The sequence below is a fragment of the Armigeres subalbatus genome, chromosome 1, assembly GCF_024139115.2.
Source record: "Armigeres subalbatus isolate Guangzhou_Male chromosome 1, GZ_Asu_2, whole genome shotgun sequence".
Taxonomy (NCBI): domain Eukaryota; kingdom Metazoa; phylum Arthropoda; class Insecta; order Diptera; family Culicidae; genus Armigeres; species Armigeres subalbatus.
Genome location: NC_085139.1, coordinates 151,370,906 through 151,395,058, shown reverse-complemented (window position 1 = coordinate 151,395,058; position 24,153 = coordinate 151,370,906). Strand labels below are relative to the sequence as shown.

At 41.4% G+C, this 24,153-nt stretch overlaps 2 protein-coding genes across 13 annotated transcripts in view; one reads left to right on the top strand and one right to left on the bottom strand.

The window, feature by feature from the left end:
• The window catches only part of LOC134205271 (227 kDa spindle- and centromere-associated protein-like), a 261,767-nt gene that overhangs the window by 39,747 nt on the left and 197,867 nt on the right, over window positions 1–24,153 (top strand). The window lies entirely within an intron of this gene.
• LOC134205274 (luciferin sulfotransferase) lies at window positions 1,330–24,111 on the bottom strand. Its single transcript, XM_062680376.1, has 6 exons — window positions 23,944–24,111; window positions 7,613–7,725; window positions 7,430–7,551; window positions 6,106–6,301; window positions 1,830–1,956; window positions 1,330–1,764 (listed from the first exon to the last, which is right to left on the bottom strand). Exons 1-6 carry the CDS (start codon window positions 24,038–24,040, stop codon window positions 1,370–1,372), a joined length of 1,050 nt encoding a protein of 349 aa, XP_062536360.1. The 5' UTR covers window positions 24,041–24,111; the 3' UTR covers window positions 1,330–1,369.

Below are 24,153 nucleotides of genomic sequence, written 5' to 3'. Positions count from 1 at the left end.
GTCAAGCCCTTGGGCATAGTCCCTGCTGCCCCCATAGTCCCTGCTTTCCTTCAGAAGTTCCCCCGCAAATTTCATCCCTACATGTTACTTGAGAAAATTCTCCCAAAAGTACCTTGAGGGATTCCTCTGGAAGTACCTTGAGAGATTCCTCCGAAGGTTTCTATATGATTTCCTCCCAAAGTTCCTTCAGGGATTTATCCGGAAGTTTCTCCAGGAATTCTTCCGGGAGTTCATCAAGTAATTCCTTCGGAAGATCCCTCAGAGATTCCTCCAAGAATTCCTTCCTTCTGGAACTCATCCATTAATTCCTCAAGGAATTTCTTTGAAAAACTTCCTGCTTCCTGGAGGAACTTCCGTAGGAATTACTGTGTTAGCTTCCGATGAAACTCGTGAAGGAACTTCCGGGGGAATTCTTGGAGGACTTTGCGGAGGATTTCTTTGAAGAACTTCTGGTAGAACTCCTTCCGGAAAAGTTCGTCCACTTCCAGAGGAATTTCTCAAAGAACTTCCAGAGGAATTCCTCAAGATTCTTCCGGGAAAATTGCTCAATTGCTCCGGGGGCATTTATGTACGAAACTTACGGAGCATTTCGTCAAAGGAAACTTCGAGTAAGTTCTTGTATTCCAAAAGGATTTTCTGGAGGTACTCTTATATACAGCACAGGCCACTTCGGCCTTTGTCTGAATGAATAATAAATAATCTACTATAGCGGCGGTGACAGAGCAGAATGGTGGAAGTCGCTAAGCGACCGTATTTACGTGTTAAGAATGAAGGGCAAATTCTTTAACTACAGCCTGATCAGCATCTATTTCCCAACGAACGATAGGTCTGATGACGTGAAGGATGAGTTCTATGAGAACCTTAATAAGGCCTACGGAGAGTGTGGATGCAAAAAGAGAGAGTTTCTTTCGTTCTGTCATTGGTATGGAAAGCCTTGTAACTTTTGCTGCTGCTAGAGGGATGGCAATCAGCAGTGCCTACTTTGCACGTTAAATTATCCACAAACACACCTGGCAACATCCGAGTGGAGAAACTTGCTCACAGATAGACCAGGTATCAGGTATCATAACGTCGGCTCAGGAGGCACGTTCCCCTCAATTTGGGAGATTTGTGCCATCGCCTTCACTGGCCTTTCTCATCATTTACCTGACGGAGAAGGAAGTGAAAAGGGGAAAGGAAGAGGAAGTGAAGTTGGAAAGGAAAATGGTACAGGTTTCTGGAGAAGGAGGATACAATCGTTTTGAATCGTTTTGAAAATTTTGTCTTGATACCATGTTTCTTATATTGTTTATAATAGGATTTCTTTCAATACATTCAACATGTTTTTGTTCAAAATTTTATTTTGTTTCCTATCAATTAAACGAGATAATTATTTATCCATTGCTGGAAATTTCAAATCGGAATCTTTTAAATTATCTAATGTCCATTTTTGAATACGCTGTTTGATTTCATCCGTGAGCTCTTTCTCTGAAGAGTTCACTTTGCCTTTTCTAATGAAACCTTGGGTATTGTCATTCAAAATTTTCACTTCCTTAAGTTCTGAACCATTCATGGATGGATTATTTTTGCAATTCTCAATGCTTAAGTGGTCCATTAGCTTGACTACGTTTTCGTCAGATATATTTTTATCAAGGAATTTGGCAACAGTTCGTATTGTATCCGATAGGTTTTTATTCATATTTTCGTAAAACATGAATAAGACATTTGGTAAACAACGAGCTTGCCACCCTTGCTTCAGATGTGTCCAATATGGTGACCATGCAGCTGAAAATGCAAATAAAAATTAATTATCGTTTGGCTTCAAGTTATAACAACACTGTTTCGCATACTTAAATCATTTTCGAAGTAGTTGTAGAATGTTTCAAAATCCCCTTGATAACCTTGGGTTCGATATAATCTATTGAGGTGATAATATGAAACAACAACATCTGATGGGTTCCGTGCAAGGTATATGACCTGAAATGTTAAAATATGATCCGTTTGATTATAAAACGCATTAAAATAATGTAAATTTAAAACAAAGATCAATCACAATTAATTGCATACTATTCGGCAACCCGGCCGTACGAAAATCATTTATTTTGTTGAATATCTTGATTGCGCATATGCACAGCACATGTTCCGAAATGGACAAATTGATATGAAATTTGTGAAAAAGAAATTAACGTGTCTTGGAGGGACTCGAACCCTACTCTCTGAAAAAGCGTGATAACCCCTACACAACAAGACCGTTTAAAGGTCACGTTTGCGGAAAAACCATCAGAACCCGAGTACCAAACTTCACCGCGGTTAGCTCTTTTTTCAAATTGAATATCTTTCAGGTGCTTGATTTGTCCAATCGCTCACAGCAACGGGCTGGGCGGATTTGTATAGAGTGTGAATCAATCACACTCTGCAATGCCAAAGACTTGCTTGGCTAAGCATCCGCGTGTGCTCAAACGACTAATGACGGTGGAAGACCGACACTTAATCACAATTAATTGCATATTATTCGGAAAATCGGCCGTACGAAAATCTTTTTTTCCATGGTTGAATATAGTTTGCGGAATCCTGTTTCGTTCTGCTTTGTTTGGTCAAGAAGTTAAGTAGTTAGTGCGCGTTTGATTGTGTTTATGCTCAGTACGCAGTATTCTCGGGATGCAGTTTTGTTCTGCTTGGTGCGAGCGCAGAGTAATTTAATTAATGCGCTTTTGATCGTGTTTCTGCTCAGTACGCAAAAGGGCTGGATCTGGTTTGATTTTGCGTTGTGCGATCGGAAACTAGAATAATGAATGCGTTTTATCGTGTCTGTTTCTTCTCGTCGCGGAACAGTGATAGTAAATAATTAGTGCATGGTGGATCGAGCATTTGTATTGCGCGTCGTTTCGGCCCAAATAAGCGACATCTTCCACGGTGCAGAAGCCATCGGGTGAAACATAGTATAACTTGTCGACACGGATTACACGGATTAGTACTCATTAAAATCATTGTGTAGAAAAAACTGTCGTGGTCGAATCGAGAATGCCCCTCAACCGAAAACATCCTAGACACAAGCTCGCTGTCTCAAAATGAATTATTGGCAGTGGCTGATTTTCTACCCGCCGCTGCCACATACAGGCGCTAATATGCGATAAAATAGCCAGCATGAGTTAACTGCAAGAAATTTGTATGGCGAAAGACATCTTTTAGCATTAGCATTAGCATTGTTACGGTGTAATTCGTAGATTGGACACTAGTGATACTCATGTTTTACTTTTGAGATCCTCATCTAGAATGCTATCAGAAATCAAGAAGAGGAGTGCTCTTTGATTCCAGTCTTAAGCAAAAATAACAAAAGCATGAGGATTACTACTCTTGGCCACGCCCATCTTCACCGTAACTAGGGAGAGGAAGGAAGTGTTGATGTGGCACTTACTTAACGAGAGGCCACCGACTTAGCGACACCCTCATAAGTACCACGGAGTTGGATAATGAGGAAGGTATTCTTTGGGTCAGGATTTGCCTGTAGCTGGCAATGTAACCGTGGTAGATCTTACCCCGTAACACACCACGTAAAGGTGTCTACCCAGCGTTACGGGTCTGTATGGCGAAAGACATCTTTTGATGAAAAACTATTTGGTACCGGTTATGTAGGAAGGTGTCCGCTACTATGCCTACCAAATATTTTTTCGATGAAGGTGCTTAATTTTGAGAAATCGAACCTTAGATGCCTTTCGCCATACTGATTTCAGAAAGTTAACTCCTTAAAGTAGGCGATTCATTGACAATCCTCCTTTGCTTGCAATGCTGACTGGAGCTACCATCCAATCACGCGTTGGCGCATCTTGCCCAGCACAAAAGAACCGATTGCCAGCTTGTTAGCACAATCGTCATTTGTCCACACTTGCTGTGTTGGACATAGCCGCCGCTGCTCTTATCCGGTAATCAGCACATTTGAGAATCATATTTCCATACATTCTGAAGCAAAAGAGCAAATATGAGAAACAGTTTTAAGCTATTGCCTGTCGCTTGGTTTGGCAGTTCAGTGCACTCGAATACATGATGCAGTATTGCCTCTAACGGGGTTCACCTTAGCCTTTCCGCACGCCTGAAATTTGGGACTTCCACATAAGGCTGAAAACTCATAAGGCAACACGAAAGGCTGAAAAAGTAAAAATCTTACATAATGCTGAAAGTCGAAAGGTTGAAAAATAGTGGTGACCGATTTTAGTGGACGAATTCACATTTAACGTGATTAGAAATATCTGCTGAAGTATGCGGATACGAACACAGGCCATTTTATTTATATATAGGGGAAAAGACGGCTTTGGCAGGTTTTGTTCTATTATTGGCAGGGGGTTTTTGTCGACCAAATTTGATGAAATTCGGCCACAATATTCTTTGATTTGCAAAGAATGTTTAGGCCAAATTTGAGCATAATCAGTCATAAAAAACCCCCCTGACTATAATAGAACAAAACCTGCCAAAGCCGTCATTCCCCCTATATAGATTCTCACAGCTCAATAAATTTGGTAACATAGAAAGGAACAATACTTTATTTCTTCGTCATGGTGTGTGATGTAAACAAACGAAAATCACTCAGTTACTCGGGATAAACGACAGGCGGCGCGGTAATAGGCTGAATGAAAGCAATGGCCACAAGAGAAACCCAAAAGCAGTTCCAAATCTTTCACGATGCTAAATTGATTTGTGACCGAGATAGCACTCGCGAATTAAATATAACATCGGAGGCAGGAAGAATGATACTTGGGGTAAATAAGCGTCGCTAGTTCGACAATTATAACTTTGGAGAACTTGCGAAAAACACTCCTTGTTCTTGGTTCTTGTATTTGGTTTTTGATTGTTGCCAAGATTACTTTAATTTTATTTTTTTTTATTCTTCTCCATTCTCTTTTGCTATTTCCTTCTTTATTCTTCCTACTTTTTTAATACTTCCTTCTCCCTTTTTTCTTCTTCTTTCTCTTTTATTTCGTTGTTTTTCTTCATTTTTCTTTCTTCAGTTTTGCTAGTAACTTCTTCCTGTTTCTTTCTTTCTTAATTTTTGCCTTTCTCGTATACAAAGTATACGTAAAGGCTACAGGATCACTCCAAAATCGAACTTTTGATAGAAGGCTCGGAGACCCATAGTGTTATATACCAATCGATTCAGCTCGACGAATTGAAGTGATGTCTGTATGTGTGTGTACAAAAATGTAAGAAACACTTAGCATTATCCAATTTGCTCGTAACAAGTTGCAATCGACGCGGATTGCGGTCCAGTTGTTTCCTATCGAAAATTAATCGGCCATTGTGTGCCAGAGTTATTAAAAAACATTGTTTTTTTGCTAGGTTTTTTCGCCTCGGAAAAAAATTTCAAAATCGATTTTTTTTTACCGAAACCGCTGCAATGAACTCAAATGACCGCAATTAGACATCAAAGGAAAAAGTAAAATATATCCCCCTAAAGTGCAAATTTGACGTTTATGTGTTTTTCTCATGTTTATAATGCGCGAGAAAGGCACCACCAACGCTAGGTGGATTAATTTGGGTTTTTCTTTGTTCTTCTGCTTCCATCTTCATTCTTCCTTTTTGCTGTCTTATTTCTTTCTTTTTCATTTTCCTTGTTTTTCTTCTTTCTTTCTTATTTCTCTTCCTTGTTTTATTATTCATTTTTTATTCCTTATTCCTCATTATTCTTTAACTCACTATTCACTATTCACTCCCACATCTCCTCACTATTCAAATTCTCAACATGGTTGGTACAACCACTCGTATGGTTGGGATTCATTTCATCCTGTCATTTTGAGCCTTCCGATACATTTCAGCCTTCCGATACTATCAGCCTTTCGGGATTTCTGCCTTTTGAGTTTAGCCTTATGCGTATTCAGCCTAATGTGTTTCAGCCTCTCGTAGGACAACCCGAAATTCTGAATCGCCGCCCTATTTGTTTTACACAACAAGCAAGGATTTTGCAATAGTACTCATTGGTGCAGGATGTAGATTTACGAGGAAAGATGCAAATGCATGCCTGAACTATAATATTTTATAGAAAAAATAGTGATCAAAAGGTTTTTTGCTTACTTGCGTTTCCTGTTAGCATTTCACGTGTTAATGGGTTAAATGTAGCCTAGTTTCAACTTCGTTTACCTTAGATCCAGTTTTAAAGATGCTCGGTGGTAACAGTGAAAAGGGGAAATGAGTTTTTATGAATCTCCGAGTTTTTGCAGATTCCAAGAATTCATAAGCAGGTTTGGAGGCGTCTTCTATGAACTGTTTATTTGTAGAGTCTTCATTCTCCATTAAAAATTGTTTCTTCATTTCGCCATGCATGAAGATATGAAACCTAGAAAATATAAGTTTATTATACTACTGAAACATTTTTTTGTAATATTGTACTATTGCAATATGAATTCACATTTTATCGATGAGAATATATCAAATGAATGTTTGTGTAGGTACTGTATTGATTCAACAACATTGTTGAATGTGTATTGCTGAATCATCAGTCAGTCACAATCATCAGGCGAGAACAAAAAAGAATTTAACATACAGATTCCCAAAATGAAACCATATTCCAGATTTTTTTCTTTTTTCATCATTTTACTAAAGTGATATATATGATACTACTAAAAACTGTCTTTTGATTAAAAATTTTAAAAAATACAAAATTGTACTTCCGAACTTTTTCTGTACGATACACATGTCACCTTATTTTACTTGGTTTCGTCTATTATCTTTATTCCGGACCTCTATCATATTTATTCCAAAAGTATACACCCAGATTTTTTTACGCGGTTGGATTTCATTGATTTCTCGGTTAACCTCAACTTTCACAAGTTTTATAATACCCCCTGCATTTTCTTTGATTTTTTGTGAATTTTTTCATGGGGTTAACTCATTGCTTCATTGACGCTAAAGGTCTTAAACGGTGTACTTTGTACTTTATATATAGTATATGGCATCCAATGCGATTATGATTTGACATATCCCGGGTAGAAGTAAACAGCAAAATAAAATCAAATTTTACTATTAATATATGAATAACTGAATAGCAAAATCTGATATTAGTTTGTTTGATATAGTTGCTAAAATAGAAAAATAATAACTGACATTGCTCTAGCAAATATCTCATAAATAACTCAACTGAACAAATGTCTGTCTGTCCGTGTGTATGTGTGTGTGTGTGTGCACACGAAAACCGAAAAACATTAGCCAATTTTTCATATAGTAATTCTTAACCGATTTTCTCGCAACAAGTTGCATTCGACAGGGGACAAAGCCTTGTTGATCACTGTTGAATTTGATAAAGATCGACCATTACGTTTAAAAGTTATTAAGAAAATGGAATCGAACTATATAAGCGCCATATAAGGTTGGTGTCTTGGCTGAATGCGAGAAAGGCAGTATCACCACTCGGTGAATTAAGTTGTTTTTTTTAATCCCTTGTCCTTCAGATCTGATATGTGCTTACTCGAAAAAGGGAAACCGTTTTGTTAATGGTTCACTACGGGCGGCTTGAAAATCCAAGTTGTTGCAGATCAACCACACCATTTCTTGCGTCCACGTCGTCCCAGAGCGCGGGTATGTTGCAATCTAAATTATATAAACATTTTATAAACCATTGTGTAATCAATTAATAGATGAATATATTTACCCAAACATCATCTGATCGCGCTTGAAAATTGTAAAAATGTTCCGCTGCATTCTGGTATTGGCTAGGAAAAAACCATTTATCGTCACCTACTTGAACAAAACCAGTTTTCTCACCTGAAAATATGAAGCAATAACGAATGAAATGTTAGTTTTGACCATGAATCAAATAATTAAGGTAATTGTTGTGTATGGGGCTATCCTTAGCTGTTTGTATGATGCGCGACTACAAAGCAAGAACTTATTGAAGGTGAGTGGGTTTGATTCCCGGTTCGGTTTAGGAAATTCTCTCGACTTTCCTGGGTAGTTCATTTCATTCATTTTCATTTATTTAGTTAACATCTAAACAGATAACACTGAATCAACAATTTGACGCCACAATGCACGGTTCGAGGCCGCATCTCTCCATCCTCGGATACGCCCCACGCTCGCCAAGTCGTTCTGCACCTGGTCTGCCCATCTCGCTCGCTGCGCTCCACGCCGTCTCGTACCTGCCGGATCGGAAGCGAACACCATCTTTGCAGGGTTGCTGTCCGGCATTCTTGCAACATGTCCTGCCCATCGTACCCTTCCGGCTTTAGCTACCTTCTGGATACTGGGTTCGCCGTAGAGTTGGGCGAGCTCATGGTTCATTCTTCGCCGCCACACACCGTCTTCTTGCACACCGCCAAAGATGGTCCTAAGCACCCGTCTCTCGAATACTCCGAGTGCTTGCAAGTCCTCCTCGAGCATTGTCCATGTTTCATGTCCGTAGAGGACTACCGGTCTTATTAACGTCTTGTACATGACACATTTGGTGCGGTGGCGAATCTTTTTCGACCGCAGTTTCTTCTGGAGCCCGTAGTAGGCCCGACTTCCACAGATGATGCGCCTTCGTATTTCACGACTAACGTTGTTGTCAGCCGTTAGCAAGGATCCGAGGTAGACGAATTCCTCGACCACCTCGAAGGTATCCCGTCTATCGTAACACTGCTTCCCAGGCGGGCCCTGTCGCGCTCTGTTCCGCCCATGTACTTTGTCTTTGACGCATTCACCACCAGTCCAACTTTTGTTGCTTCACGTTTCAGGCGGGTGTATAGTTCTGCCACTTTTGCAAATGTTCGGCCGACAATGTCCATGTCATCCGCGAAACAAATAAATTGAGTGGATCTGTTGAAAATCGTACCCCGGCTGTTACACCGGTTCTCCGCATGACACCTTCTAGCGCAATGTTGAACAACAGACACGAAAGTCCATCACCTTGTCTTAGTTCCAGGCGCGATTCGAACGAACTGGAGTGTTCGCCCGAAATCTTTACACAGTTTTGCACACCATCCACCGTTGCTTTGATCAGTCTGGTAAGCTTCCCAGGGAAGCTGTTCTCGTCCATAATTTTCCATAGCTCTATGCGGTCTATAAGGTCGTATGCCGCCTTGAAATCAACGAACAGATGTTGTGTTGGGACCTGGTAGTCACGGCATTTTGGAAGGATTTGCCGTACAGTAAAAATCTGGTCCGTTGTCGAGCGGCCGTCAACGAAGCCGGCTTGATAACTTCCCACGAACTCGTTCACTAATGGTGACAGACGACGGAAGATGATCTGGGATATCACTTTGTAGTCACCATTAAGGATGGTGATCGCTCGAAAGTTCTCACACTCCAGTTTGTCGCCTTTCTTGTAGATGGGGCATATAACCCATTCCTTCCACTCCTCCGGTAGCTGTTCGGTTTCCCAGATTCTGACTATCAGTATGTGCAGGCAAGTGGCCAGCTTTTCCGGGCCCATCTTGATGAGCTCAGCTCCGATACCATCCTTACCAGCTGCTTTATTGGTCTTTAGCTGTTGAATTTCATCCTTAACTTCCCTCAAGGTGGGGGCTGGTTGGCTTCCATCGTCCGCTGAACTGACGTAGTCATCTCCTCCGCTGCCTTGTTTTTCACTGCCTGTACTCTCAGCGCCATTCAGATGTTCCTCGTAGTACTGCTTCCACCTTTCGATCACCACACGTTCGTCCGTCAAGATGCTCCCATCCTTATCCCGGCACATTTCGGCTCGCGGCACGAAGCCTTTGCGGGATGCGTTGAGCTTCTGATAGAACTTGCGTGTATCTTGAGAACAGCACAGCTGTTCCATCTCCTCGCACTCCGCTTCTTCCAGGCGGCGTTTCTTCTCCTGAAAAAGGCGGGTCTGCTGTCTCCGCTTCCGTCTATAACGTTCCACGTTCTGCCGGGTACCTTGCTGTAGCGCGACCGCCCGCGCTGCGTCCTTCTCCTCCAGAATCTGTCTGCACTCTTCGTCGAACCAATCGTTCCGTCGACTTCGACCCATATACCCGACGTTGTTCTCCGCTGCGTCGTTAATGGCTGCTTTAACTGTACTCCAGCAGTCCTCAAGAGGGGCCCCATCGAGCTCACCCTCTTCCGGCAACGCTGCCTCGAGATGCTGCGCGTATGCAGTGGCGACATCAGGTTGCTTCAGTCGCTCTAGGTCGTACCGCGGCGGTCGTCGGTATCGAACATTGTTGATGACGGATAGTTTTGGGCGCAGTTTAACCATCACCAGATAGTGGTCCGAGTCGATGTTAGCGCCACGATATGTCCTGACGTCGATAATATCGGAGAAGTGCCGTCCATCAATCAGAACGTGGTCGATTTGTGATTCTGTCTGCAGTGGTGATCTCCAGGTGTACCGATACGGGAGGCTATGTTGGAAGTAGGTGCTACGAATGGCCATATTCTTGGAGGCGGCGAAATCAATTAGTCGTAGGCCGTTTTCGTTCGTCAGCCGGTGAGCGCTGAACTTTCCAATAGTCGGTCTAAACTCCTCCTCTTGGCCAACCTGAGCGTTCAAATCTCCTATGATGATTTTGACGTCGTGGCTTGGGCAGCTGTCGTACTCACGTTCCAGCTGCGCGTAGAATGCGTCCTTATCATCGTCAGTGCTTCCGGAGTGTGGGCTATGGACGTTGATTATGCTGAAGTTGAAGAACCGGCCTTTGATCCTCAACCTGCACATTCTTTCATTGATCGGCCACCACCCGATCACGCGCCTTTGCATATCGCCCATCACTATGAGAGCTGTTCCCAGCTCGTGTGTAATATTACCGCAACTCTGGTAGATGGTATGATTACCTCTAAATGTTCGCACCATTGATCCCTTCAACAAACCTCTTGCAGCGCTACGATGCCGAATCCACGGTCCTTGAGCACATCGGCGAGTATGCGTGTGCTCCCGATGAAGTTGAGAGATTTGCAGTTCCACGAACCGAGTTTCCAATCGCTAGTCCCTTTTCGTCGCAGTGGTCTTCGCCGATGGTTCCGGTCCGTACTCTTTTGTTGATAGTTCGTTGCTTATGATTTTTTAAAGGCTGGCTTGCAGGGCCTGACACCAAACCCCCTAAATTTCCGGAGGACCATTCCTCCTTATTTCCGGTGGACCATGGTGCACAGTTTCACTTAGAGTCCCTCGCTGGCACTCGGACGATGATCAGCCGCCCCTAACATGGAGAACAGACGCTGTTGTGAGCCGATCCTGACATGGAGAACAGACGCTCAATAAGATTTGCACCTCCGAAGAGGAGCAAACCCCCTTCCCTGTCAGCATACGACCATAGTTCCCACCGGGGTTGGTTACCCGATCTTCCCTAAGGTTGCTCGTATCCCGGCCAGCACCGCGGGGAGGTAGGGATAGGAGTTGCTGGGTAAGAGGCTAAGGACCGCGAGATGGGGTCTATTTTATTCCTTCAGGTACGCGAAGTACCAATGGTACGCTTTACCCAGCATTTGCCGTGCCAGTATCATCGGGTAGTATCATCGTATTATCCTCATGGTATACGAATGCAATGCCAATAAATAAAAAGAAGATATTTTCCCATTGCCACTGAGGGGCTGGCTCATTTGGCGACCTAAATTTAAAGGTGACGGTTCGAAAATTTCAAAATCACCAGGTACTAAAGAATGGCTGAGGTGCTACCTAGCAAAACCAATAAGACAAAAGTAGTCCTGCAATGTGAGGTACTTAACGAATTGTCACTTCTGAGTGTTATTTGAGTTTAATTTTCCAAATGAGACAGACTAAAAGATTGTTACCCAAGACTGAAGATTCTTGCTCCCGTTTTTGTTCTAATTTATAATGCAGAGTAGGTTCCCGGGTAGAAGAAGATAGCTAAATAATATTAAATTTTACTATTAATATATGAATAACTGAATAGCAGAATCTGATATTAGTTTGTTTGACATAGTTGCTAAAATAGCAAAAATAATAACAGACATTGCACTAGCAAATAACTCATAAATAACTCATTTTGCTATTATAATAACAAAACAATAGCAAAATATTTGAAGAAAAGAAAATATCTAAATCAGTTATTATTGATATGTTGAAGATGCAAATGATAAATGAATAACAAACTTTGCTATGATTGCAAAATGTGTTCTTCATTTGTTGTTGTGCTCTTTCTTACAATAACATATAAATAACTAATTTTACTATTATAACAAAATTTGTTGTTGGGATGTTATTTTATGTTATTTATGAATAACATAAGAATAACTAAATCTGATATCATAGCAAAATTTGTTATTATTTTAGTTTTTGTTATTCACCTCTACCCAGGTTGTCTCACATACTTTATAAGGAATTTTCAGGGCCGGATTTAGCCTGAAGGGGGCCCCGGGGCCGAGAGCTTGTGGTGGCCCCAAAATGTACAAAAGAGGCCCCGCCCCCTCTGATGAATCCGGGCCTGGGAATGTCATCCCAGGTAGAAGAAAATAGCAAAAGAATAACAAGTTTTACCATTAATATTTGAATAACAGAATAGCAAAATCTGATGTTAGTTTGTTTGATATAGTTGCTAAAATAACTAAAATAATAGCAAAAATTGTTCGAGCGAATAACTAAAAAATAACTCATTTTGCTATTATAAGAGCAAACCAAAAGCAAAATATTTATAGAAAGGAAAATATCAAAATCAGTTATTATTGATATGTTGAAAATGCAAATGATAAATGTATTACAAACTTTGTTATGATTGCAAAATGTGTTCTTCATTTGTTTGTTCTGTTCTTCCATACAATAACATAATAATAACAAATTTCACTGTGATAACAAAATTTGCTGTTAGGAGTCTATTTTATGTTATTTATGAATAACATATGAATAACAAAATCTGATATCACAGCAAAATTTGCTATTATTATGTTATTTGTTTGTTATTTACCTCTACCCGGGATAGTTCTCCACAGGTTTCATCTAGTCTTCATTCATATAAATTACTGACCCAGGAAAACAATATTATAAGCCCCGAAAGTATATATGAACACCGAGCACTTTTTGAAACTGATTCATTTCAAACTCGACTGGTGTGTTTCAGTTATAAATTGATTTGAAACTGGAATGAACCTAAGTTTTGAATTTATTTCATAATGGTTGTTTGCTGCAGATAATAGATAAACTTATTGTTATTCATATTCTCCAGCGATTCTCAACCTTTCCTTGTTTGGTAGTACCCTTCAGACCTTTGCACAGTTTGAGGTACCCTCTAGTTTTTTTTTTATTTTACCTGGAGGCTCACATGTAAAATTGAGTAATTGTTTTTCACTTTTTTCGATTGAACTTTCAAAAAAAATAATATCGGGCTTCCATTGAATTTTCGTACAAAGATTTAGGTTCTTCGGTTTAGCAATTCACATAGTTTCAATCTTTAAGTTTTTGTAATAGAAACTAGCGCTTCAACTCCGTTGTTAGTGGAATTCAGACAACGAACCACAGAGCAGCACAAGTCAGACAATAATGGTTGTAGGAGCTTTATTGCGACTAAATCTGGTCACATATGAGTTGCAGTAACCTAGGTGAAACATTGGTGCTGAAAGGGTTGGCAGAGTTGAAGAAAAACCTTCTCACCAGAAGTCCACCACACAACACAAATAAAAATTCAGCCCCTGGAATGAATTATTGACAAACTACTAAATGATCGAACCTAGAATATTAAATAATTGATAACATGCTTGATTATGATTTAATCAACATGCTTATTATTTTACAATGTTATGAAAACTCATATGTGAATATGTACGTTATGTGGAAGATATTGATTATTGATTATTATGCTTATTATGTTTGAAAATTATTTTGATCTATGTAATAAATGATCTAATCTAGATTGCAAAATGATTGATAACATCCTTGCATCCAACCAAATTTATGATTTAATCAACTGCTTATTATGTTAAGAAATCAATTTTCACTATTTTAATTTACTTAAGATCCAAAATCCTATCATACACCCAACCAGTGGATGGCATATTTTAATACAGTTCTGCAAAATAAACTTACAGAAACTGTATACAGGGTTCGTATTTTTCGTTTCGATGAGATTTATTCTTCTTCTTTTTGGCATTACATCCCCAGACTGGGACAGAGCCGCCTTGCAGCTTAGTGTTCATCAAGCACTTCCACAGTTATTAACTGCGAGGTTTCTACCAGGCTACCATTTTTGCATTCGTATCTCATGAGGCTAACTCTGTGATAATTTTATGCCCAGAGAAGCCGAGACAATTTCCAATCCGAAAATTGCCTAGACCGGCACCGGGAATCGAACCCAGCCACCCTTAGCATGGTCTTGCTTTGTAGCCGCGCATTTTACCGCACGGCTAATGAGGGCCCCGTTTCGATGAGACTACTTGATAGAAATATGTATTCGTTTCATAATTTTTTGCGAGAATTTTCGGATATCTAGAACATAAAAAAATGGCGTTGGGATGCGGTCACTCTAGCCATACCACCAAAATGAGCGAATCAACTTTTCGCGGCACTGATAGTTATCTCCATCAGACCTTTCCTTCTTTCCCGCAAAACGATTTCTCACGTGAAAATCTACGATCCCTGTAGTAAGTATAATAATTTGGCATATATTTCGAAAGATTTAAACACAATCGTTGTTTCTAAATTTACCAATTTTGCATTCTATTTATACAGTACCTGCATTAAAAGCTTACTATTATTGTATTAAAGCCTTTCAGAATTGTATATGCCAAGGTTTTATACAAACAATTTTTAGTGTGCAGTACAACATCCGCCATTACGCATTTTTGTCTCAGGTACGCCCAGATACCTGCAAAGATACCCCATGGGGTACATGAACCTCAGGTCTAGAACCGCTAATTTACACTGTATTGCGGGCTACAAGTTGTAATTTTACTTTGACAACATGACAACTATACTGCAATTCATAACATCAAGCAGTTTAAAAGTACAACTCTGAATTGCGACCGGCCTAACGCATATAAGATTCATTTGAAGAACATGTGCATCAGATATTCAAGGATTATATACATTGGGGCCCTCCTTAGCCGTGCGGTAATATGCGTGGCTACAAAGCAAGACTATGCTTAAGGTGACTGGGTTCGACTCCCAGTGCCGGTCTAGGCAATTTTCGGATTGGAAATTGTCTCGGCTTCACTGGGCATGAAACTATCATCGTGTTAGCCTCATGATATACGAATGCAAAAATGGTACCTTGACATGAAAGCCACGCAGTTAATAACTGTGGAAGTGCTAAATGAACACTAAGCTGCGAGGCGGCAATGTACCAGTGGGGGATGTAATGCCAATAAGAAGAAGAATCATATAATACTTAGGGGAAACCGCCAAATGTTGAACGGCTAAAATTCTTGCCTATTGTTGAACGCCCATAAGAAATGCACGTGCGTTCAACAATAGGCGAAGAAATTAGCCGTTCAACATTTAGCGAATTACCCTATAAGGTTTTCTATGAATATCAATTGCTGCATGAAACATATGGAAATTCATTTGGGATAAATATGTTCGATAAACAATTAAAAGCTGTTTCTGATCAAACTAAACTTTTGATTTATATTAATGTAGACGACTTGACAATTAAGTGAGACGATTTGGATTCGGCGGTTCAGTAGATAATTAGAAAAGAGGTTGTAAACTTCTGCTATAATTAGGAGAGACAAGATAATTTAAGCGAAAAAAAAACAAGAATTGAGGTCATCGACTGTTTTGTTTTTGTTGTATTTTACGAACTCATCATTATGTCAAGTCATGCTGATAAGATAAATTTGGATGATTACATTGTGACGACCATAGTAGATGGTTAGAATAAAATCAAACCGGACTAGGCGGGCTTCCATCCATTAAATAAACCTGGTTTGAACAAATTTCTACGTAGTGGGAAGGTATTAATGTATTTGTGTAAAAGATTTTCTCACTTTCCCTAAGTATTGATAGCCACAACCGCTCGACGTAAAGTCCGTAAAACCGAAAATAATACACTGAACCAATCATTCCACTCTATATAGAGGAGAAGGAATCATCCCACCGATACTACTTCCTAACTTTAGCAGCACCTCCCTCCCTTGGCGTTCATCCAGCACTTCCACAGTTTCATTTTTCCAGCACTTCCACAAGGTTTCTAAGCCAAGTTTCCATTTTTGCATTTGTATATTATGAGGCTAACACAATGATACTTTTCTTCATTCCAACTCGGAAATACTAACGTCCTGTTCCGAATTTGGCCAGATCAAACTACGGGTTCAGAAATTATAACTAAAGTTGACCCGGCAAACGTTGTCTTGCATAGTAGGCCAGAATGCGCGTTGTGAGCTGCCTTTGTATTTTTTTTAAACATAAGAACTGTAGGTTCAGGAGCAGTAACCCTACCATTTTTTTGACAAAAAAAGCGTTTATCCTTAACCGACGTGCTCGCAACAAGTTGATTTGAAGGGAGACTCTCGCAATAAATTTCAGTGCTATTTTTCAATTATAGGCATGCACTTTAATTTGGTCTCCAGTTTGCTATGCGATCGAAGGCGTAGGTTTGCCATTTCGAAGATTCTCGATTCTCGGTTCGGCCTAGGATGTTTTCGGTTGGAAACATTCTCGGTTCCCTGGGCATAGTGTATCCATTGTATTTGCCACACAAGATACATACATCATGCAAATGCGTTGAAAAGCTGGCCAAGCTCCAGTTGGAATGTAGAGTCATTGAAGAAGAAGAAGGTACGGTTTTTTTTTCAAAAACACGAAAAAGGCACCAATACCGGAAGATGAATTATTCAGAATTGAACTTTACGTATTATTATTTATTATTTATTCTGAGTGGCCTAACAGTACATAGAAGTCGCCTCCATTCAGCTCAGTACATAGCTGCACGTGGCCAACCACGCAGTCTACAGAGGGTTCGAAGATCGTCTCCCACCCAATTGATCCATCTTGCTCGCTGCGCAACTCGCTTTCTTGTGCCCGTCGGATCGCTATCGAGAACCATTTTCACCAGGTTCTGACATTCTGGCTACATGCCTGGCCCACCGTAGTCATTCTATTTTGCGGTATGAATCAAAATGTCTCTCATTAGCTGATGCTATTCGTGATTCATTCGCTTTCTCCGTGTAACGTTTTCCATCTGGATCCCAACATAGATGGTATGCTCCAAGTTACTCCAAGTACTTGTTGGACCTCCATGAGCATTATTCAGATTTCGTGACCGTAGAGGACTACATGTCTACCGGCGAACTCTATCCAATCGGAGCGTCTTCCGGAGTCTAAAGTCATTTCGTTTTAGCGGTAAACAGTGAACCTAAGTGCACGAATTTTTCAACCATCTCGATTTTGTCACCACCGATACAAAGGTGTTTTTTTTTTCTTCCTAAACAATGGAGGGGGAATCTGCTCAACAGACATCCTGGGTTGACCAGGAAGTGCGGGGTTAGGGATCACCGAGGGAGGCAGGACTACATTCCCGACCCGCTAAACCGTTTCCATTGCCGCCAAGCCCATAGTCCCTTCGGTACAACCAGAAAGTAATGCTTCAAAGGGCCAGTGCACAACGCACCTCGAAGGTTAGCTGCGTGTCCTTGCAGCACCGAACATCGTAACTCGCTTTCTAGAAGAACACCATGGTATCGTGCCAGCGCGTTGCCGGCTTTCCAGGTGGCCTTACCACGCCCTATGTCCTCAGGTGGGAAGGGTCGACTTCGCGCCTGCTTCCCTCTGCACGACTGGTATCAAGAATGATGATGCCGCGTGCACTCCAAATTGACCTTTCTGCGATAGGGCCTATTCGCCCAGCACACAGAGGGACTTGCCGACGCGAGGCCTACGCCTGCCCCAGCCTTGACGAGGACCCCTTTCCGTCCTCGGGCTCGGAACCCGCCCGGTTGACCGACGCCGCGAAAGCGACGATACCATGTTGTTTGTCCTTGCTGGAACAAATCAAACAATTGGGAGGGTTCGTGCAGCATTGTGCCTTATGTCCCTCCAATCCGCAGCGTCGGCAGAGATTGCTTCTGTCAGGGCCTTTGCAGTCCGGCTTGCTTGTCCCCCGGTTCCAGGCACTTGAATCAAACATCGGGTTGCTCGTATATGCGCACAGGAAAACCGACCATCCCACCTTGACGCTCCCTAACCGGCTACCTTGGAGGCGTCCGCTGCAGATAGTCGAACCAATGCTACCTGCGTCCCTGCCGGACCTTTCCGTAGCCGAACGGTTGCGGTGGTCGTCTCCACTTCACACTGTCGCCGCAGTGCCGTGACGAGCTCTTCGACTTCAGTGATCTCGTCCAGGTCTTTAACCCTTAGATTCACCTCCGTCGTGAGTGCCCTCACCTTGACCGTCTCGGCTAGGACCTCCTTCCGCCAACTTCTTGTAGGCGGCGCCCCTTTGCGAGACGCCCGCTTCAGCTCGAGTAGCATCTCGCCCATCCGGGTACGTCTTATTCGACGTACGTCGGCGCCGAAGTTCACCGAGCTTGACGTCACTCCTCATCGCCTTCAAAACATCCGAGTGCTTAGCCTCGTCCGCCGTGATGACTAGGGCATCGCCCCTGGAGCGATTGGCGCCTACCCTAGAATTCTTGCTACCCTCATTCGCCTGGGCCTTCTTTTCGGCCCTTGACGTCTTCGGTTTCCTCTTGTTCTGACCAGGGTCCAGGAGGCGTCACCCCCTCTATTTCCCTGGTCTGGTGCGGCTGAGAACTTTCAGCCTGCCGTAACCCTTATCACCGTCTTTTCCTGAGTGGGACGGACCTTTCCAGGTCCTTCCTCCCCCAGTTTTGAGGTACCTGACCGGGGTTCAGCCTTTAGCCCCACTACCCTTGTTCAGGGGTAGTAACCCTCCGCGTTTTGGAGCGGCCCCAGGGAGCTCATCCCCTGGAGACTGTCTCCCCGTTTTTGTGTCTGCTCCGTTGGAGCAGTCACCCCGACATACCCGCAAATACTTGAGCCTCCAGTCTGGGTGGACTTTGGCACCACCGTCTTCGCTGGCACGCCTTCGGTCGATTCGACCTTGCCCGAGTCCGCGAATCCTTGGGGCCTCAGTCTGGGTAGACCTCGACTCCACCGATTTCACGGGTTTACACTTGGCCGTCCCGACCGCCCTCTCCAGCTTGGCGTCCAGCATCGACTTTCGAAGTTTCTGCAAGCTCCTCTTGAGGTCCTTGCTGATATTATGCTTCGATGACGCATGATCGATGATGGCGTCCAGCTGTTCCGTCACCACCTCGAAGGCCGAAAGCCCATCGCGTTTGCGGTTCATCGCCTCCACAAGCCATGAGCCGTCAATAACCCCTACCGGCGTTTTTATAGCCGAGAGGAAGGTTGAGTGACCCACGCTGGCGCTGCGCACTGAGCTGCCGACTATTGCCTCTGGCATCCTAGGCGGAGACCTGAACAACCCACCTCTTGCGAAGGGGTTGTCGCCTACACTACTACCACTAATTGAAGAATTGACTTGGTTTTCCATTTTGGTCCCATGAGTTGGTCGGGAAGAGGTCCACCACGCCAGAGCCCAGCATGACGCGGTAAGGACAATTACTGTGGAGGGTGCCCAGGTACCCACAGGCACCGTGAAAGGCCCAGCTAGTTATTTCACCACCCTGGCCATGCATCCCCTCGGCACGGGTCGCTTGACGCCTTGGGATTAGGGGTTAGGGACGATGGTCCTGGTCTAACTCGCAGTGGCCATGGGGAGGGGTCGTCAAGCCCTTGGACAAAGTCCCTGCTGCCCCCGATACAAAGGTGTGATGGATGGCTACCGTTGCCCTCTCTTTAGCCTCTTCCTATATATGCTTCGCTCCCACGTGTTGATGACTAGTCCGATCCACTAAGCTTCTCTCTTCAATCTTATGTAGGGATTCTCCATCGTCTCCAAGTTTTGTGCCATAATATCAATTGAAACAGATTTCACGACAGTGGTTGGAATTAATGATTTTGTTAAATATCTTGGCTGTGCATATGCACAGCAATATCTTGGATGTGGATATGCACAGCACATGTTTCGAAATGGACAAATTGATATGAAATTTGCGAAAAAGAATCCACGTGTCTTGGAGGGACTCGAACTCTCAACCTCCTACTCTCTAGATAGGCGTGATAACCCTTACACGACACAACAGAAAGTAGGAGGTTGAGGCACAGAGAACAGACACGGATGCTCGAACAAAATTTCGATAAAATCGTGTGTAAAGATTTAAATCGCACCTCAGCGCCGCCAACGCAGGCTGCCCGACATAAAAACTCAATCTCACTAGGTGATGGCGTTGGCATACACTACATAAACAATGTGGTGCTGCCACCTAGGAGCGAGCCTAGGAGCAATTCGGAATGAACACTAGCGCTGAAAAGCAAAACACGGCAAATTTTAACCATATTTATCAGCACACTAGCACCGCGCAACGGGGGCATAACGACATACTTCAAAATGGACAGTACAAACTTTACACAAGCACGCGAATGAAGATGAACGTCTGTTCTCTGTGGTTGAGGGTTCGAGTCCCTCCAAGACACGTGGATTCTTTTTCGCAAATTTCATATCAATTTGTCCATTTCGAAACATGTGCTGTGCATATGCTCAGCCAAGATATTTAACAAAAAAAATGGTTTTTGTACAGCCGAATGATTTGTTTATCAGATTTATCGGTTTTTTGTTGTTTTCTAACAGCAAACAAGAAAAATATGGCAGTTCTTACAGGAAACAAAGGAAAATTTTGTAAACACGGCACCAACACTGATGGGGATGGAGAGGGCTATTATAGTGGTGAATGCTACACTCTAAAATATTGTATCAACTTCTCATCCGGAAATTTAAAAAATTAACCTGAAAAGTTGATAATTGCAATAAGTCTGCATTGAACTAGAATTTTCAAACTCTAAATATGTCGAAAAAACAAAAAAGATGAATAGATTAAAAAAAAATCATTGGATAAATACGAAAAATAAAATTCTAAAAAATGAAAATGTGAAATTGATAAAATTGATTGCCCAAAACGTGTTTAGATTGATTTTAGAAAGCAAAATAGTGATTATGAACCAAAACAAACATTTGGGTTGTATAGGGTTAAATGTGTACTTTTATCCCACTCAAAACGAACTTATGCCCCGCCATTGTTGTAAGAGTTAATTTTTCGCGATTCAAAAACAACGCTTCTACCAAGACCTTATTTATGGTATATTGATATTTTATCACTGAGCATGACAACGAAAATATGAAAATGACCGGAAGCAGATAGATAATTGAAAACTGGCTTATTTAGGGCTCTGCATTCGTTTGCAAACGTAGTGCGTACTCTTGCCCCGATTTACCGTAATATATAACGAATAATGTAAGGTGAGCTAAGGTTATCAATTAAATTCGAAACAAAATATTTAGGCCCGATTCTTTTCTTTTCCTTATCAGGTGCGCAAAAAAGTTCCAACGGTGAGCTTCAAACTTATAATTCTTCAACCCTACGTGATTGAAAGGTATGTGCGGCTGGCTATATGTTTGAAGCTAAGGAGGAAACTATCTGCTAGAAAACTTATTTCCGAAACTCAATTCTAAAACACAGTCCAAAATGTGTTGTATGGTTAAACATATTTGTCTAACTGTAAATAACTTTATAACGCAGTCATGTAATTTATCATTTAGTAAAGGCCAATGCAACTAGTGTATCAACTCCCTAACTTCTTCTTCAATGGCTCTACATTCCAACTGTAACCTGCTTTTTAACTGTTCTGTGTTCTATTAGTATTTCCTCAGTTATCACTTGATGAATTGAAAGCTTTTAAATGCCCGTCCATTGCATGAGTTTGTATCTTGTGTGGCAAGTAGGTACAATGGATACAGTCATACACTATGCTCAGGGTGCCGAGAAAGTTTCCAACCCGAAAACATCCTAAACCAGAACAAGAATATAACTCGTCATCTTCGGATTGACCTTTGCTCGCAAGACTACTGGAGACCCCTTCTTAACTAGTTGAATGTAAATAACGAAATATAAGGCAAAGCGGGCTGACCTGCAACACTTGCGTTTGCAACAGGTTTATGTTTTTTTAAACAAATCGAACGTCGTAAATCGTAGGATCGTGCAGCAAATCGATTTTTTTTTATCAATATCGATCCCTTCTTCAGTTACAGTATCTAATTAGGTATGTAATTCCACAAAAACTATAAAATAATAAATTTGTTTGTTTTCGAAATATCGACGTTTTTGAAATTCGTCACCTTGCGTGGTGACTTGAAACAGCTGATACACAATGGTTTCATTTTTCTAAAACTGCTAATTCAGTTTTAAAACATTTCGGTGTTGAACTTAGTCTGTAGATTAAAAAAACGCCTTAATAAAGACTAAAAAAAAATTTAAAACATTTGCTATCATTGTTTTTCTGCTACAGAACTCTTTTTACATTCGGAACAATGCTGGAAAACTGCAAGAAACCTCCCGGAAGTCACATGTATGCTAACTTTTTATAGGCAACTTTGACTAATGCAGCGGTAGAAGTTAAAAATAAGAAGTTTTCCATTCGAGAAGTCTCGGCGGGCGGTACGATTTGTGCCAATCAACAATTCCACGTTATCTAAATACAAAACGAAAATGACACTAAGACTCGATAGAATATAAATCTTTGGATATACGTCGACTTGGAGCGGTATTGCCAACTGTATTAGGAACAAGTTCATCTCCAGGATTAATAGTAGTCCAACCCTTAAAAGCATTTAAAAAATCATCAACATAGTTTCTGCCTGAACAAGAGATGATTTAAACAACGAAATATCATTTGAACATGGGGCCCTCCTTAGCCGAGCGGTAAGACGCGCGGCCACAAAGCAAGACCATGCTGAGGGTGGCTGGGTTTGATTCCCAGTGCCGGTCTAGACAATTTTCGGATTGGAAATTGTCTCGACTTCCTAGGTATAAAAGTACTCATCGTGCCAGCCGCATGATATACGAATGCAAAAATGGTAATCTGGCTTAGAAACCTCGCAGTTAATAACTGTGGAAGTGCCTAATGAACACTAAAACAGAGGCGGCTCTGTCCCAGTGTGGGGATGTAATGCCAAAAATAAGATAAGAAGACACATTCGTTACACTTCTAGGAATTATGTTCAAATGATCTTCTTCTTCTTCTTCTTGTTGGCATTACATCCCCACACTGGGACAGAGCCGCCTCACAGTAACGAATGTGTCACCCACTATAAATAAATTATCATGTGGCACCATGATAAATATAGGCATCATAAAAAAACAAGTCTTTAAAACCAGTTTATAAGTATTTAAGCGTCATTATTTAGTGTTATTTTATACTTATGTCAATCACAGGTCACCATAAAAGTGTATCATGGACAAATCAGCAGAATTCGAAGGAGTTTCACTATTTTACAAAGATTACAGCTTAGGGTGGCCATTTTGCCCCACTTTTCCCTATGGTGGTCAAACGATGTTGACTCCTCAAGAAGAGCCAACTATTAGGGTTGATATCCACGTTGCGATTTTTTTATGTTGCGTGCACGCCTCACCCACGCATATAATTGGATATTATCCATTATATGTAATTGGATATTATCCGGCGATTCGGTCATATGAAGCATAATTTTGATTAGTTATGCATATGAACAGCACATGTTTTGAAATGGAAAAACTGAATTTTCCGAAAAAGAATTCACCTCCTAATCTCTAAGCGTAAGCTAAGCGTGTGATGGATAAGCACCACTTAAAGGTTTGGCTGAAATGGGCTCTATTTGGTCAATCTAATACAATCACTACTGCAGTTAGCGTTTTGTTGTTTGGCAGGGCGCCAAAAGTATCCATGGAATTCAAGAACGTAAAAAACGTTTATAAAAATGAAACAAAACCTGCCAAAGCCGTTATTTCTCCTATGTTCGCCTATAAATTTTTTTTTCGTACTCGTATTTACTTAGTCGATTTATCTTTTCAAGCAGATTATAATGCATTTCATATTGATGTTGTAAAAATTTTACCACTTTTACATTTCAACTAGATATTTACAATATAGCAATTTGAACAATAAACTTTCTTATCAATTTTCAATTACCTAACACATAATTGAAAACATACCATGAAAATCTTTTAAAAGTGCTGCGTTTATATGCTCATCCACAGAAGTTATTGTATATGGAAACTTGTCTTCATTATCGTTATTATTAAACTCCATTGCAATATCAAATACACGCACTTGTATCAGTTAAGAAATGCTACCCGTTCGAGAGCTACATTGAAACTGATGTGATTATTTTGATGCGTTTATGCTCCGTCCACAGACTGGTC